Source organism: Raphanus sativus, chromosome 3, assembly GCF_000801105.2.
Source record: "Raphanus sativus cultivar WK10039 chromosome 3, ASM80110v3, whole genome shotgun sequence".
In the NCBI taxonomy this organism is placed as follows: Eukaryota; Viridiplantae; Streptophyta; class Magnoliopsida; order Brassicales; family Brassicaceae; genus Raphanus; species Raphanus sativus.
The window spans coordinates 23,611,703-23,628,610 of NC_079513.1; the positions used below are offsets into that span (position 1 = coordinate 23,611,703).

Sequence of the window (16,908 nt, forward strand, 5' to 3'; positions counted from 1 at the left end):
TTCTAGGGAACCTTTTTAAGCCCTTTTGTGTTCCCTTTAGCACTTTGACCGCTTCCAAGCTTAGCAGTCACGACCCATTCGTTAGCTCTGCCTGCCTCAAACAGACCAATGAGTGTGGCTTTTGTCCGGTGCAGCGACATCACATTCTCGAATAGAATCCAATAGAACAGCAGATGAATCGACCTTTTGAACAAAACAAAGCAAATCAGTGTAAGGAAAGAAGCTGCATAAGCAACGGAGGTTCCTTGGCTCACAAGCAACCTAATTTCAGAACCCTAGATAGTGACTTGAGGTATAAGAAATCTAAAATTTTTACCTGGAGTGCCGACAGAGTTTAGGATAGTGATGATGGAAGGGATATAGACGGAGCCCCAAATGGGAACTTTAACTTCGGGGACAAGAATGGTGAGAGGAAGAACAACGCAGTAAAAACAAAATGTCACCCAATGTGCAATGACTTTCCTCACAAAGAAGAAGCTGTATATCACATACACTTTCTTCCAGAATCTCACTTTCTGCAAGAGATCAGTAACATTCAGATTAAAGAATGAGTTACCAGATGAAGTGTAAAAGCAATTTTTATTATTACCTTGTTTCTGATAATCTCCATGACCATTTTCCTAAAGAGATTTGCAGGTCCACAAGACCATCTATGTTGCTGGAAAACGGAAGGCTCTAAAAGTACTTGGAAGCTCACTTTTCACCTAAAATTTTAAAATAATTCATATTTTTTATACAACATTTTCACAAGTAATAATAAGTTATACTTAGTTCTGAAAAGGGTTTATGATTATAACATGACTTGTGAATCAGCCTGTCATGTGTTTAATGAGAGAAGTATCTTGTGCACCAACAACTTTTGTACTTTGCCTTAAATTACTTTATTTTGATTCCATAGAAATATCATAAACTTAAGTAAATTAGAACCTGAAGGTCACCGAGGTAGAGAAATTTCCAGCCACGGAGACTAGCTCGGACGGCGAGGTCCATATCTTCCACGGTGGTCCTATCTTTCCACCCGCCTGCTTCATTTATGGCCGCTATCCTCCATATTCCGGCGGTCCCTATAAAACATTTTGATTCACTAAATTATTATGACAAAATCAATACTATCTATTCTATTAATTTTGCTGTTTGACCTATTAATATTGTTGTGTCCAACTAATTATTTCTAACTTCTCCGTTCTTTTTTTTTAACCTCATAACTTCCCCATTCCACATTCCTATAATCATATGAATATAACCACGTAACTTCTTTTATTTTCAAAGCAATGTACAAATATGGAGGGACCCACGTTCTCTCATCTAAATTTATTAGTTGATTTGATGGTTTATTATTTTGAATAATATTTCATTTATTTTTATTTTTAAGAATGCTTCTTATAAAACGTATGGGTTTATGTTGAGAATTATATATAGTTTTTTTTTTGAAAATAGAATTATATAGTCTATTATTAATATATAAATCTATTCTATTAAATTAAGAACATGATCTATTGATATATATTTAGTCTAACTATTTAATAGAATAGATTAAAATCTGTTATTAATTATTTAAGAAAAATATTTTATAAAGAAAAACACAAATATAATTTAAAAAATACAACTACAAAAATTAAATTTTTAAAAAAATATATAAAACAAAAAATATACACATCCTTTAAAAGACGTGTCAAAATCTAATTTATTCTATTAAAACATTAGTGTGTCCTATTGATATATGTTATGTCCACTTTTAAAATTTTATAACTATTCTTTAATCAATTCTATTAATACACATTAGATTAATTTAGATAACTGCCAAATTCTGGACCCTTTAATACACGTTGGATTAATTTTTGGCTGGGCCAATAAAAGAGAGACGTTTGTTGACAAGAAGAGATTAACAACATAATAAAGTCATTTTAGTTAACTACGTCTCAAATCAATCCTAGCATAGCATCCTCCTATTGTGAACATTGCGTTACTTGGAGTTGGAAGTTTAAACCGCAAATATATGTATTTGTTTCTGCTTCTAATTTTTATTTCTATGGTGGAAAACATAATGAGTATTTTATTCGAGGTGGGTGTGGGTTAGTAGATTTTGTATGATGATATCCGCCGACCCGAAAAGTATTTGGAAAATAAAATAAAAAGAAAAGTAAACAATTTTTAAAATATGATAATTTAAAAAACAATTTTAAATTTTAAAAATATATAAATATATAAATTTTATTATAAATATATTTTTATATTTTATAATAATTAAATTGAATAATTATTTTTAAAAATTTATAACCCGCGGATAACTGCAAAATTAAATAAGACGGATTCCGGTACAAATTATTTATTTGCGGGTTGTGTGGATCATATTTTTGACCAAAACAAAATTGAAACCCGCGGTTTGGCAGTTTCGACCGGAAACCCAGTCCTAACCGAGCGTATACATGATTAATTTTTAAGTTGCTATTATTTAATAAAATATATTTTGATTAAGATTTATACACAAAAAAACACAAATATTAAAATTAAATTAAAACAAAAAAATATACCCGCCCTCTAAAGGGCGGGTCAGAATCTAGTTAAAGTTGAAGTATGCCCTATTGATATTAGTTAGGTCCAATTTAAAAATACATAAATCCTATACATAACTGTTTATATGTCAATAAAAATGTAACTGCAACAACCTATGTAACTGTTTATACTGTGATATTAATATAACTGCAAACGAAGAAGAAGTTCCAAAATAATTGTTCCTGTTTTTTAGGAATACGCAAATAGGTATCTTCTTTTTCGAACTGATGTTTCGAGAAACGATGAAGCTACTTAAACTTGATGTCTTTTCCATTTTAGGTTTTTATATATCATTGGGGTCATTAACCACAATTTTAAATAAATTGAACTGGACAGTCTGGACTTTAACAATAAAGTGGGCTTTTACATTAACATTGACTCACAATTTACCAATCTATTTTAAATTGCATGACAAATTATTATTTTTTATTTTTATTTTTTTTCACTCGAAGCTTTCTATTTTCTTGAATCAAAATGGAAAAAAATTATTGTGTAACTATAACAGTTTATAAATCATTATATATAAAATAAAATCATTAAATTTTTATGGAAAACATATAATTGTATATATTTAGTTACTATTTTATTACTATAAAAAAATTTACTATACTTTGTTTTTATAAAAGTTATTAACTATTTTGGAATAAAGTTCAAAATAAATATATGAAATGGCTATGGCACATGTATAGTATTGCTACATCCCCAATTCAATAAAACAATTAAAAAAAGTTACTAATAAATTTTTTAAAAACATGATGCAAAAATAGTTATTGATTTAAAAAAAAATATTATTACAAAAAAAAATACAAATATAGTTACTGAAAAATAAAAATTAAACTTTTACAAAAATATTTAACATAAAATATACCCGCCCTTCCAAGGGCGGGTCAAAATCTAGTAATAATTAAAACAAAAGCACAGATCTATTTAGTGTCCAGAAATTTTTTAAGATCTGTATTCATTTGCTTCCAGTACAAGTCATCATAATGTAATGAATGTGTCTCCTTACGCAACTTAATTAACTAAACACATGATCTAAGAAGCAAGCAATTTAATTATTTTTTCCCCAGCTTGCAAATCTTACTTATCAGACAAGGGATAACAAGATACTAATTAATTTGAAGTATTAAGTGTATAACTACACCTACTTACGTCACGTTTCAGAGTCCCACACCTCTCGATCCATTATTAATTATTTTGTTAATTAATTTGATTCCATAATAGATTTTGCATTTGATTAAAAAAATAGATTTTGCATCAGATTTCTAGTAATAATTAATTGTACACTGTCATATCATTTTAAAAAAAAGTTTTGGGTCCACAAACTGTGCTTTCAATTGGTCGAACAACATACCAACTCCATCACAGTACTTAAGTATTTACTTTCAAAACCATTATAATTCCCGTTATAGAAAAATTAAGTGAATCTTTCAGCAGTCATTATATGAGTAATTAAGTATATTGTACTATTGTAGTATTATCCTTACCGTTGAAACCGAAGAAAGCATGTGTTGCTGAACCGACTTCTTGCTCAACAGTGAAATGATAGTCCAGCGACATTTCTTGCATCCTCGTCAACAAGCATTCATCAGAATTTACTGCGAAAAATATATAAATAAGAACAAATCATTAGTCGGAAACTTAGTAATTGGATAAACAAAGCTCTACTTTAGTAAAAAAAAAAAAAAAGGCTCTACTAGTATTTTTTAATTATTTAATAAGAGAATGGCCTAAATGTGGCGCTATCAGGAAGTAACGTCCTTCTCTTTTGTTTTTTAGCTTTAATAATCAATCATATTCATATAGCTTTCTCATTATTAAATTCACTAAGTTGGACTTATGTTCAATAAAACGACAGAACAGAAAACTAGTTTATAAAATACAGAAACAAGTGTCGGCAAGAAAAGGCAGGTCCACAGTAAACTCGTTACTCCTACTGCATACTAACACTTTACTAGTATTACTGACACGAATGGGTTCCACACATGACATTTAAAGAAAGGCAAAGAGCACGTGGAAGGCATCAGAGTCCCGACAATTTCTAAAGACTCAACAATTAACATTGGCCTCCTACTTGTCCAAAAACCCGACCTGGCTCATTGTACTGAGTCGAACAGATTCGATTTTTCACCGACGGATCCGGAGTTACGGAGCAGATAAGAAGACATGATGTTAGCAACATTTTCGTACAAGAAAGTCTATTTTAAGCATTTTTGCTAATATACGTTGACCCTGAATCGCGCAACTAATCTACAATCCATGCAACACGGTGTGCATAATAACTTATTCAAAGGGCAACGGCTTTTAGACGTCTAGTTGTGATTGGCTTTAATGGACCCACTAAGAAAACCCATACACTATGCAGCTACTCCGCCGACACAGACATAACTAACCCTACTTCTTCAATCAGTCTGCTAGAAGAAAAAATAAAAATAATATGTCTAAGAAAAGTACAAAAATGACGAAAATACCATTTCGAAAAGCCAAAAAAAAAGTATCCAAGAAAAAGGAAAAAAAGGCGAAAAAACATTTTTAAAAAACTAGTGAAGGACATATACCACCGACACCACTAATGCAGCTACAAAACCAAAACCACGAGCTTTCATTTAATGATCAAAGCATCATTAAATGTTTCATAATACACAAACAAAGACACCGGTTCAGTAAGTATGTTGACCCTGACACCTTCACAACATTATCAAACGTCAATTCTATTCATTTTTCTATGATAAACTAACCACCAGTCTTATAGATCAACGAAACAAGCACAAGATACGCAATCAATATGAGTTATATGACAAAAATCATAGATAAACGTAGCAATCTATCTGATATTATAGAATATGTTTAATTGAATTATTATTACCGAATCTCCACCGGGCCTGGACAAGTGCAATGTTGGGGTTGTGGACGAGAAATGGAATGCTACGGCGAAGAAAGTCCGGTTCAGGCTGAAAATCAGCGTCGAAGATGACAACATACTCGCAATGTTTGACATAACTGCGTTTGAGACCTTCCTTTAACGCACCGGCCTTGTAACCAACTCTGTTCTCTCTGATTTGATACCTTATATTGATTCCTTTACTTGCCCATCTTTGGCATTCTAGTTCCACCATTTGCTGCACATTTTAAGTATATCATTTAAATCACACATTTAATTTAAAAAAATCTATTGATATTCCAAATTTTATTACAAAATTTATCAGTCCTATATTACATCTTTTTTTTTTAAGAAAGAAAATCTTCTGGAAAAGGTGATAATCTATATTTTCTGAAAATGGACTAAGTAAAAAAAATACTAATACCTTAACGGTAGGATCTGTTGAGTCATCCAAGACTTGAATCACGAGACGATCGGACGGCCATGATAGTCCACTCGCCGCTCCTATTGATAGCTTGTAAACCTGAAAGGCAAAAATCACGGGGAATGTTTTCACTTTTAGCCCCTATAGTTTAGCTGTTTATTACGATTAAGCCCTAAACTATGGATTTAAACAGAAAACCCCCAAAATTCACAGACCATTAAAGATATACGTGTCTCGACTCTAGCCGTTTCGGGATTTGTAACGGGGGAGGAATAATGATGAATACGTGGGGAAAAGTAATTTTGTAAAATCTAGACCACTTTTCTTGAAATTTTAAAACTTGGGGGTAAAGAATGTAAGAAAAAGTTCTCTCAAGAAACAGAGGAAAAAAACAGAGAGATATGAAAGAGACCTCTCGTTCGTTGAACATGGGGATTTGGACGAGGACCACAGGGAAGTTAGAGCTTCCAAGCTCTTCATCATCTTGAATGGGCTCGAACTTGTAGCGTTGGTCTGGTTTTTTCCAGAAGAGCTTGACGAGGACGATGACGAATCCCATGTAAACCCTCTCACCTAACAGCATGAGAGACATGAGCAGACAGATGTAAACCGCTAGCTGAAGAAGAGGGACAATGACTGGTGCTTTGACAAGCTCCCAGATCATGCCTAGCTGGCCTGTGATCTCCATCCTCACGCCGTCGAATGTCTCCGGTAACACAAACTTTGGTGTAACACCATCCATTTTCCTTCTCTCTCTCTCTCTTAGAGTGAAACAATGGCGGGTTTTTCTCTCCGTAGAATGTTATGGTGATGGGGTTTATGAAGTGAAGGAGAGAGGGAGATGAAGGATAGAGGCTTTGCTCTCTCTGTGAATCTAGAGAGAGGGAAACTTAGGGAAGAGAGAGAGAGAGAGCAGAAGGAAACTGATGGTGAAGGGAGAAGAGAAAGAGAAGGGATAAACCAGGGATATAAATGGTGATTTTCATATTATTTTATTTAATTTTATTAATTTCTTCCTTTTGTAGGATATATTTCCCCCTTTTTAGATTTGATTTTTAGGGATTTTCTACAGACAGTAGTAAATGGTAAAAAATAAAATAAACAGAAAGTGAAATTTGATTTGTGGCCTTTTATGAGGAATTGGAATCTATCTCTGTTAAAGAAGTTCTCTGGTAAAGAAATAACAGAGGAATTAGTTTTTCAGTTTTTGGGTGTTCGTGTTTCAGAATCTGTGCCTGCCAATTGGTGGAGAAAGTTTGATTTCTAATGAATTTATTTTCTTTCCTAACGATATTCTTAACAATGATTAATGGTTTGATGAGAAGTTTTAACTTTTTACCATTTGTTGGATTTTGGGTTTCTGCAGCTTTTTCTTCTTCTTTTGTTTACAATTTAATTTTAGTCAACTTTTGAGGACTTCTTATTAATTTACTTTTAACTCCATTTCTTTTTGTTGAGCATATTCAATTTACTATCAAGAAAATTCATTTTTTCTCAGTTAAGCAGTATTTTTAATGGATATAGTTGAGAAATAAACCATAAATGTTAAGAAGTAACGTGCAACTACACAAAGTTAAAATTACCAATTTTGCATTGATTCAAATTTAGAAAAAATTTAACAGGTATAAAAAGAAAAAACAAGAAAAAGTAAAATTCAAAACATATACCACTATTTTAAAGAAAATATATATCATAACATAGTTTTCTAACTTTAAACGGCCAATGCAATAAATATGGAGATATTAAGAAAATGCAATGCATTAAAAATAGGAGAATCTCAAAAGTAAATTTGTTAGATGATGGATGATATGTTGATCATATAACTGCAAAATAATGTGAACGCGAAATCTTATATAGGTACTAAATACGGTTTATTAAACAAATACAAAATATATTACATAACATCTTATTATTTCCTTTTCCAAATAAATTATCATCATATATACATAGTTCATTGTTGTTGAATAATAACACACATGAAATTAAACGAAAAATATTCTTTATAGAAATGCATTTATTAATAGACGTTAAGTGTTAACCGAATCATCCAAACATAGTACATTCTTGTTGGATAACTATTTTGAAACCATATTCTACTCGTTTGATGCTTGGTTAGTGAGACTTAATGATCAATGGCGTGACCTCTTAGCTGTACACAAAATAGAAGTATGCTTATATGTAAGGTTTGGCATGGCCGGGAGATAGCCATAATGTCTTCCATACGTCGTATTAATTGTACGTGGTGATGACTTTGTTATGTATTGTATGTTCTCTCGATCGTTACTACTAACCAGTACTGCATCCCGATTGATGTAGATGAATTTTTGACGATGACATGTTTGATTTAGTCGGCAAACTTCATATGGTTAGGCGTTTAGCATATCAGTCGCAACGTGGATGACGAAAGTCGTCTTGTGTATAGTTTGGCTCGAGTTCTGATATGCAAAATAAATTTGGTTATTCAAAAAAGTGAATTTTTGAATAAGATTATTCATCGTTTTTTACTGGACTTGTTTTGGAGATGTTTATATGTTTATACGTATTTTTATAGTCACTGCCAAATTTGTAAATGTAGACTCGTGAGAACACATAAATTCCTATATATAATTACAATGGACTGTGTCAAAGAGAAAAAGATATTGTGTGATAATTCATGTACCTTGTTTTCAAAAGGGATCCGTTTTCAAAATGGAGTTGTTTTTTTCTTCTTTAATAATAATAGGACATTGTGGTGATTAGAACTTAGAAGACCTTGCGCTGCTACAAATAGGAGTAATTATTGTCACCATATGCAGTTTAATCGGACTTGTCCTCCACTTTCAGGTGCTGCTTTTCAACTGTTTTCACGAGAAAGTTGTGTTATTAACATTTTATGTTTTCATTTATCTTAAAAAAACTACATAACACGAAACTATTTCAATAAAATAACTAGAAAAGTGGCTCAACAAGGCAACATTCTCGTGTTTGAGGGATGACGAGGACTAGTTGTTGCTTGATATTGTCTGTTTTCTGAGAGAACTAATTACATACTCTACTAGACTACTTACATCGACTAGTAAGTTATAAATATATACAATAATTAACAAAAAAATTCATAAATTTTAAGGTGTGAAAGAATAGCATGCGTACCTGACTTTTGACCAACATTTCCAATTAGGTGAATAGTAATAATACTCAAGCCTATACATACTACAAAAGTTCAACATTGTCATCCATAAACTATGAAACTAGTCATCCTAATTACTATCTAAACTGCGTATTATAATTGGTCGAAAGCAATTTTAGATATCGAGTTATAGAGTTCGAAACCAATCTAGCTAGAAGCTAACCATTATTGACCATTTTGAGAAAAACATAAAAACCTTGAAAACGTAAGTTTTCATGAACTTTTTATTCCAATTTTTACCATGTTTATTAGCTTTGATCAATAATATTTTACTTTTATAGAAATAGTTTTTCCCTTCGATAGTTATTGAAATTTAGTTATACTTCTTAGAAACCGGGTATTCATAGTACGTCGTCCACGTGATGAACCTCGCTATAAGGACATTCATTCAAAAGTTCCAGACAAGCCTGTATATCAAGCCGACACTTTGGACTCAACTTTAAAAATGAAATTAACATGAAAACATATTTATTTGTTTCCTGGGGATGAGTTAGTTAAATAACTAACTAGATAACACAATCCCCTGCTTAAATCAGTCGTTCATCACTATAAATACTATTCACTAGTGTTTAAAAGTTACAAAGTAATAAATAGAGTTACCTCAAATAGAAAGTATACAAAGGTAAAATCGAATATGTATATTACAAGATTATTATTGCTTTCTTTAAAAAAGTTTGTCTGGTTTACTTTTTTTCAGTACTTTTGCTTTACGTTGGAAATTGCAAACCTCTCCATTAATTCACGCAGATCCAAAGTCCAAACATGTACCAAATTGATTTTCTTTTGGGTATGAAAGATCCTCAATCAAAGGACAGATGTCTGCCTAGATTCTTAAAAAAATTAAGGTGTCTTTGACAAATAAGCCTAATGGCGACGTATAAAGACATATTCTCGCATGGACGTACCGCCGATGTGTTGCATAAAGAGTTTCTTCTGATTTTTGTATTCGGTTTGAGCTCAAGTTTTCACATTTTCTATAGAACATAACTTAATTTGTTTAAATTGCGTATATTGGATCCGATTGATAACGACTGTAGCTTCGAAATTATTGCTATAGAAAAAATCTGTAAATTTTTTGTTTTAATTTTAAATTTTATTGCTGTAGAATTTTATAGAAAACACTGAAAATTACTTTGGATATTTGGTTCTGTAGAGTATTTCTACAGCTGTAGGTTATTTCAAAAACTGTAGTTTAAAAAAATAAATTAAAATTTGATTGTTCTAATTTTGGTATTTTAAAAATAAATACGGCTGTGGAAAACACCCACAACCATTACCAATCACACTATTACCAATCACACCCATAGTTTGAGAGCATTTAACATGCATCCTAGTTACAATGTTCCTCTTATAAATTGAGCAAGTTAAAAAATTTAGATAGCGTTATCCAGTATTTCTGAAAACAACAAATAAAAATCCTTTTTTTTTTTTTTTTGAAACACACTTATATTAAATGATCAAGACAGAGTCGTTGCAGCCATTAAAACCAGTTCAACAGATAAAATCTGCTTTGCTAGCTTATCAGCTTCAGCATTTCTCACACGAGAGATCCAATGAAATGAAAAACAATCAAATGAGGAAACTAGAGTGGTGATATCAGCTAAGATCCCATAGAGCCCAGCCAAAGATGATCTATCACTATACGTCTTTCCTTTCCTCCTCCATTTAAGGCCTTGATTAAGTGATATATCTGCACTGCTTTCTATATGATTTATCAAGCACTAATATTATTTATTATATCTGAAACAGGAAATAAATAGCCTCATCAACGTTGCTAGTATACAATGGGGAATAATAAATAATATTACATCTGTTTCATAATAAGTATAATTTCAACATTGTTTTTAACAACTTACATATATTTTGTCATTTTCTTAATATGTGTGAAAATGTCAAATTGACACTTTACCAGAAACGAATATGTCAATCTCTCAACCCTATTAATAGGTTATATACAATGTGATCAGGCCACATACAATACACATTGGACTAGTTGAGTAGCGATTGATGATTATAATGCGAGTCTGACTCAATGACTAGTGAATGGAAGGCTCTAAAGACTATTATTTTATAAAACTCTTGAGAGAATAGACAAATCATTTGAGAGGATTGTGACGAGGAAACCCTTACGCTCTACAAGGAGAGAGTTTAGCAGTCATAGATATTAGCATACTGCATCCTATCTATTTGTGTCGGTGTGGGTACATTCACTGACTACATTTTATATACGATTTCCAATCGATCAATTTGTTCATTTTGCTTCGAAAGTTAAGAGTAGAGTTCGATTTCATAAAATTCAAAAGTAAAAGTACCTACAAACTATTGTAATTCAGTCCAGATTCTAACAGTAAAAAGTACAAATATGGTAAAAATCCATAATAACTTAAACAGGGTAATAAGAGCACCACATGTGTACAAGTTACAGTTAGCCAGCCATATTGAGTTTAAAAAAAAAACGACTCCAATTACAAGGAGCTCTCTATAATAACAAAACAACTAAAGCCGTTATGATACACTTGAAAACGAACTTCTGAACATTCTCCATAACTGTGACAACTGTCCATCATCTCTTCAGAAGAGTAAACCACATTTTCAAAATACCTTTATAATCTCTGCCCCCCATTGCATAGAATGTGACAAGTTTCAGTTATGATAAGAGACTTCAGGTGAGGTAAATAGGTTTTCTACAGTTTCAGGTGAATAACATCTTGAGTTCCTCTAGACGTGCACTTCGTACTTCTTGATCGGTTAAAGCCCCTGAGATCATTCTCTGTTTCCTCGCCTGAACCGCTTCCATTCTCTCCTCAACTGTTCCCTACGTTTCACAAAATGCAACATACAATCATTTCCCAACAAGTTTCTAACAATCAACATCTTTCCTGATTTTGGAGATATCGTGGTAAACGAGGCTTCAGTAGCTGAGAAAGAAGAAGGTACCTTAATGATGAATCTTCTGATTTTGACCTCCTTAGTCTGTCCTATACGATGGATACGCATAACAGCTTGTTCCTCTACTGCTGGGTTCCACCATGGATCCTATATAACACAATTTGATGTACTTTAACTATTATGGTTTACATCCTAAACGAACAACATGATCTTTAAGGGGACATTAAACGGCATACCATGACAAAAGCATTGGACGCAGCTGTTAGATTTATCCCCACACCACCAGCTTTTAGAGACATCAACATTACCTATCCAACAGTTAACGAAAAAGAGAAATGTAACCTATAAAATTTAAAATTTTGTAACATTTCATCAAACGTAATGACTACACCAACCATGATACTGCTATCTTCAGAAAACTCTTTAAGAACTTTCTCTCGTTGCTGCTGGTTTAGCGTGCCATCCAAACGGACAAATGAAATGTTGTTCCTGGAAAACGAAAGAAAAAAAGATTGAAAACGTTTTTTTCTTTCTCTCAAAAACTGCCATAGCAAAGCCAAGTAAATGTTACTATACCGAGAGAGGGGAATTTGGAGGAGATCAAGAAACGCAGTCCATTGGCTAAAGACAATGCTCTTTGATCCTGAAGAACGAAAACTTTCGAGCTCTTGCAGAAGAGCAGTGATTTTGGATGATTCTACCCAATTCTTCTCCACGTCCACCTGGAATCTACTTTCTGTTGGTGCTGTGATGAGTTCTTGTTTGCTTACAGTTTTCCTGCAAAACAAAGATTCATAATTAATGGCCCATAGCAAGGACATCAAATAAAGACTAGTACTTGCAGGAAGAAAGAGCTTGCAACATACCTGCACACAGGACATAGCCCAGAAGAAGAGTTTCGCCAACTTGCCAAGAGACACTCGCGACATAATCTATGAGCACACGGTGTTAAGACGGCATCCTCAAACGCTTCAAGGCATATTGGACACTCTCCTTGCTCTCCTTTGCTCAGTTCCTCCACCACCTCTTGAACAAAAGCAACTGATGGTACATCTTTTCCTTCCTTCTCACCGAGAAAACGTTTAGCGAGCTTTTTCAGATCAGAGTATTGCGCTGTATCCCCTCGACTGTATGCATGAAAAAGCAAAACAAGGGACAGTTATAAACAATATGACAAAAGTGTAATAGATATGGAAGCCCTGGTTGTTTAAGCTAGCACTGTGTATCTCTACTTAAAGGCCATACAAAAGCACACACCTCATTACTAGAAACGGGTGATCACAACACTGTCGAAGACGCAAAAGCAGTTCCAGGATCGAAGCATAGTTATGTAGAGCTTTCCCTTGTTCCACAAATTGATCAAATTTCACCTGAAAAATCCCGTCAGCATCTTCAAAGAAAATAAAGAATCATGAGAAGAAAACAATACCTTGGATCTTTTAAACAGCGCATCGTAGAAATCCCTCTCACACTCGGAGAGCTCACAGTAAATGACCCGCGCATCAGCAGGGGGTAGAACAAGAATTGGCCTAAAAATAAAATATAAAAAAATCAAACTTCAGATTAACTTTGGAAACTTATAGGAAAAATATTGTCTTTTATAAGCATCAGGAAGTTATACGGATGGTTGATTTTCTATTTTATAGTATTGTTGTTACCTTCCTTCTCGATCAGTGCTAGACTTGGTTCTCCTAAGCATGATAGGTTTTAAGATAGACTGCACTAGCTTTAGCCCTCTCTCATCTCCCTCTTCAAATGGCTTTTGAACGAGTTTATTCCACCTAACAATAAATACGTTCCAAACTAACAAGCTTTAGTAATCTAAAACCAAATGTAATGTGTTTCCAACCAAAAGATAGATAAGAACCCTTACCATGCCCAAGTTCCCCATGGTTCAATCCTCAAAAATCGTAGAAGGCTATATAAATCCTCCAAAGTGTTCTATTAAAAAAGTAACATGTTAAGTGATCACAAAGTCCAAAAAACTATTGATCAAATCATTATTCACAATCCATAAAAGATCAATCACCTGAATAGGAGTACCCGTAAGACACCAACGTCGATCAGAAACCAAAGCTGCTGCAGCCAAGGATGCTTGGCTTTTTGAGTTTTTGATGATATGTGCTTCGTCAAGAACAATCCTAAACCACCGAACAGCAAAAAGCCCTTCACTCTTGGCTGCATTCTAAGAAGATTAAGAAACAACAAAGAAGTTAAGTATACGTTCTTGCGATGCATTTTTAAACTATGTAACATGGGATTATACACGACCTGTTTGAGCAAAGAGTTTTAAATGAAAGCTACCTCTGCCGAAAATTCGGATATTAGAACCCCATATGTGGTGATGACAACATCACTCTGGGATAGAAGTTTTGCATCCTTTGGCCTGTCGGGGCCGTAATGTTGATATACAGATAGGGACCCAGGCTTAGCATGCATTTCGATCTCTGACTGATCATACAGCAGGAGACGTCAGATATTAAAAACAACAAATTTTGACAAACAACCAAACTAATGTGTATTAGCATCAAACGTAGATAATACCTTCCACTGGGATAAAAGTGTCATCGGACATACGATTAGGTTACCACCATTTTCAAGGGCACTTTTCAGTTCCAGAAGCTTCTTATCAAAGCCTGGAAATTTAGTTGACTTCACTGAAGGACTAGTAGACTCATCTAAAGAACTGCTGATCACTTTGTCTCCTTCATTAATGGGGGATAGAAACCCGGTTGATGCAGCTTTCCATGAATGGGCAAGCATAAGGGATATGGTCATTACAGTCTTGCCCAGACCCATTGCGTCTGCCAAAATCTGCAAAAGTGTCGTGATGTTTTCTTGTTACAAAACAGTAATATAACAAAGTGACTAAATCAAATGATTGTTTGCTATTGATGCCATACTCCTCCTCTTGCCATTTGAAGTGTGCTAGGAAATTGTATTGTTGCATCACCAGTGAAAGAATTCAGGTAGATAATAAGTTCTCTCCTATTGACATAAAACAGGTAGTAAGTAACTCATTTGACTCGCCCTAACAAAAATAGAAACAAAGCTTTTACTTGTCTGCTAAACAGTATGCTTCCCAACATGGGTGAAGCATTGTCGCTGCTTCATCAGTGCAGTTTCCTTTCTCCAGTTGGGTCATCCAGTGAAGTGCCTGCTTTTGATACGCACGAAGCTCACACACAAGTTTATCTGGAGTTTCCATTTCCTGTTGCAAAAGTTCTCACGTATTTAGAGTTTCTAATGTCGAATGTAAGCATGCAAAACAGTCTTGGAAAATGAGAATACCTGTAAACCAGAACTGTCCCCAACACCAACAATGTTATCTAGATCACCATCGCTGATACAAAGCTTGTTTTCATCTCCCTCTGCATCTTTATTAAGATTCTTGACCTTGTTTAATTGAAGCAACGAAGTAGAAACGGGATCCTATATCAAAATGAGCAAACAGCAAATGACAAACTTAACAAGCAATAAGCCGAAGTCTACGATGCTGATATGATAAGCAACTTTTACCTTGGAGCTCAAAGGCCGCTTCCGAGTGGACAAATCCTCAGGAGTAAACTCTGCCTACATATGATAAAGAAAGAAAGAACCATTTGAATATAAATAATTCTTTGCCATCTCAAAGTTTGCAGTCTTAACAAAATATGGAAGTAAACTGCAATCTATCAAACATTCAGCAAATCTTAAGAGTTACAGGCGAGGACGATCCATTACCTTCTTAAAGGGAGTCAAACCGAGTAACCGCAAGAGGTTTGGGAGAGGATGGAATATAGATTCTTCTGCCGTATTAGTGGCTACCTTAAGTGAAGTCGCACTATGCTTTTGAAACATAGAACTATTTATGTATACGCTGTATACAAAAAGCAAACAAACCACTTCAAAAAACTATCCCGGAATAATCAAATCCGAACAGAACAGTCTGTGTGTATACCTTACTGAAAGAAGGATGGCATCCATAATCCCCAATGCTTCAGGCGCCGACTTGCACCTCCCTTCTATCCTAACCTTCTTGTCTCTCACAAGGGGTAAAAGACACCGTGCCCACTCATTTGGTATTCTACCAATCTGCCACAAGAACCACACATAAATATAAACCATAACACAACAAATTAAAAGAACTTGACTTTGAACACACCTCTCCTGAATCCTTTGTAGAGAACCTAACGATATCAGAAGCATTACGCGAAGCTGGCCTTCCCCTTCCAAAGCGCTTCACAGGCGTCGTGGTCTGAGAGTTCGACGCTTTACTACTCGGAAACGTGAACAACAACTCATCACCAGCCTTCAATCTCCTCCCTTTACACGTCGACAACCCCGACAACTCGGAACATCCCACGAACCACCAACACTCATCCCCTGAAACACTCTCATCTTCCTCCTCCTCCACGCGATGATTCGCTCCTCCTTTACTTAAAGGACATGACTTTAAGCCTTCCTCCACTCTCTTCCCTCCATTAACGCCCCTCGGGGCAGGATTAACGGCGGCGGCGGGGGCGGCGGGGGCTGTGTCGTTAGTTTTGCTGAAACAGGGAGTGTCGAAGATTATATTGATAGCAGCCGTCGGATCGAGATTCGCCATGTGCAGGGCTCTGATAATGTCCATGTCTGAGTAATCGGAGCCCACGACTGATCTGACGGTGGAGAGCAGATGGTCTGAAACTTTCGTCCCCATTTCGAAACCCTAGAGTTCAATTTTGTTTTAGGAACTTTCAAAATTGGAGAAATTGACTGATGGGTTGTTGCTAAATACGGCGGAGGAGGATACCCTTTAGAGAAAGGAGGCGGATTGGTGAACAGCGGTGGACGAAATCAATCGGAGACTCCAGAAAGGCGCGTAAAGTAGTCTGCGATAGCGACGGGGTCTCTCCACATTCCCGCCATTATATTTTTATTTTTCTCTTTATTTTAAAGTGTGAAAATATAAATGTAAATCACGCGCAACGACGTCGTTTTGCAGCTATCCAACGGGTCTGGATCCGGGTTAAC

The 16,908-nt window shown here is 34.5% G+C and overlaps 1 protein-coding gene and 1 pseudogene across 1 annotated transcript; both read right to left on the bottom strand.

Moving 5' to 3' along the window:
* Window positions 1-2: 2 nt before the first annotated feature.
* On the bottom strand, window positions 3-6,814 carry LOC108847334 (glucomannan 4-beta-mannosyltransferase 2-like; annotated as a pseudogene).
* A 4,573-nt stretch (window positions 6,815-11,387) lies between these two features.
* Window positions 11,388-16,800, bottom strand: LOC108847333 (DNA repair protein RAD5A). The gene is made up of 21 exons (XM_057005159.1): window positions 16,688-16,800; window positions 16,058-16,603; window positions 15,854-15,987; window positions 15,637-15,772; window positions 15,433-15,486; window positions 15,205-15,345; window positions 14,973-15,124; window positions 14,817-14,901; window positions 14,458-14,727; window positions 14,218-14,364; window positions 13,943-14,098; window positions 13,787-13,854; window positions 13,572-13,694; window positions 13,343-13,442; window positions 13,171-13,283; window positions 12,780-13,040; window positions 12,490-12,690; window positions 12,309-12,402; window positions 12,150-12,221; window positions 11,962-12,060; window positions 11,388-11,839 (listed from the first exon to the last, which is right to left on the bottom strand). Exons 2-21 carry the CDS (start codon window positions 16,592-16,594, stop codon window positions 11,717-11,719), a joined length of 3,066 nt encoding a protein of 1,021 aa, XP_056861139.1. The 5' UTR covers window positions 16,595-16,603; window positions 16,688-16,800; the 3' UTR covers window positions 11,388-11,716.
* Window positions 16,801-16,908: the final 108 nt, after the last annotated feature.

Excerpts from the sequence above, each read along its gene's own strand:
- LOC108847333 (XM_057005159.1), bottom strand. The coding sequence starts at position 16,594 with ATGGGGACGAAAGTTTCAGACCATCTGCTCTCCACCGTCAGATCAGTC. Across the intron at positions 14,902-14,972 it reads GCATACTGTTTAGCAGACAA|GAGAGAACTTATTATCTACC; the intron begins GTAAAAGCTTTG and ends TTATGTCAATAG. Across the intron at positions 12,403-12,489 it reads CTCCAAATTCCCCTCTCTCG|GAACAACATTTCATTTGTCC; the intron begins GTATAGTAACAT and ends TTCGTTTTCCAG.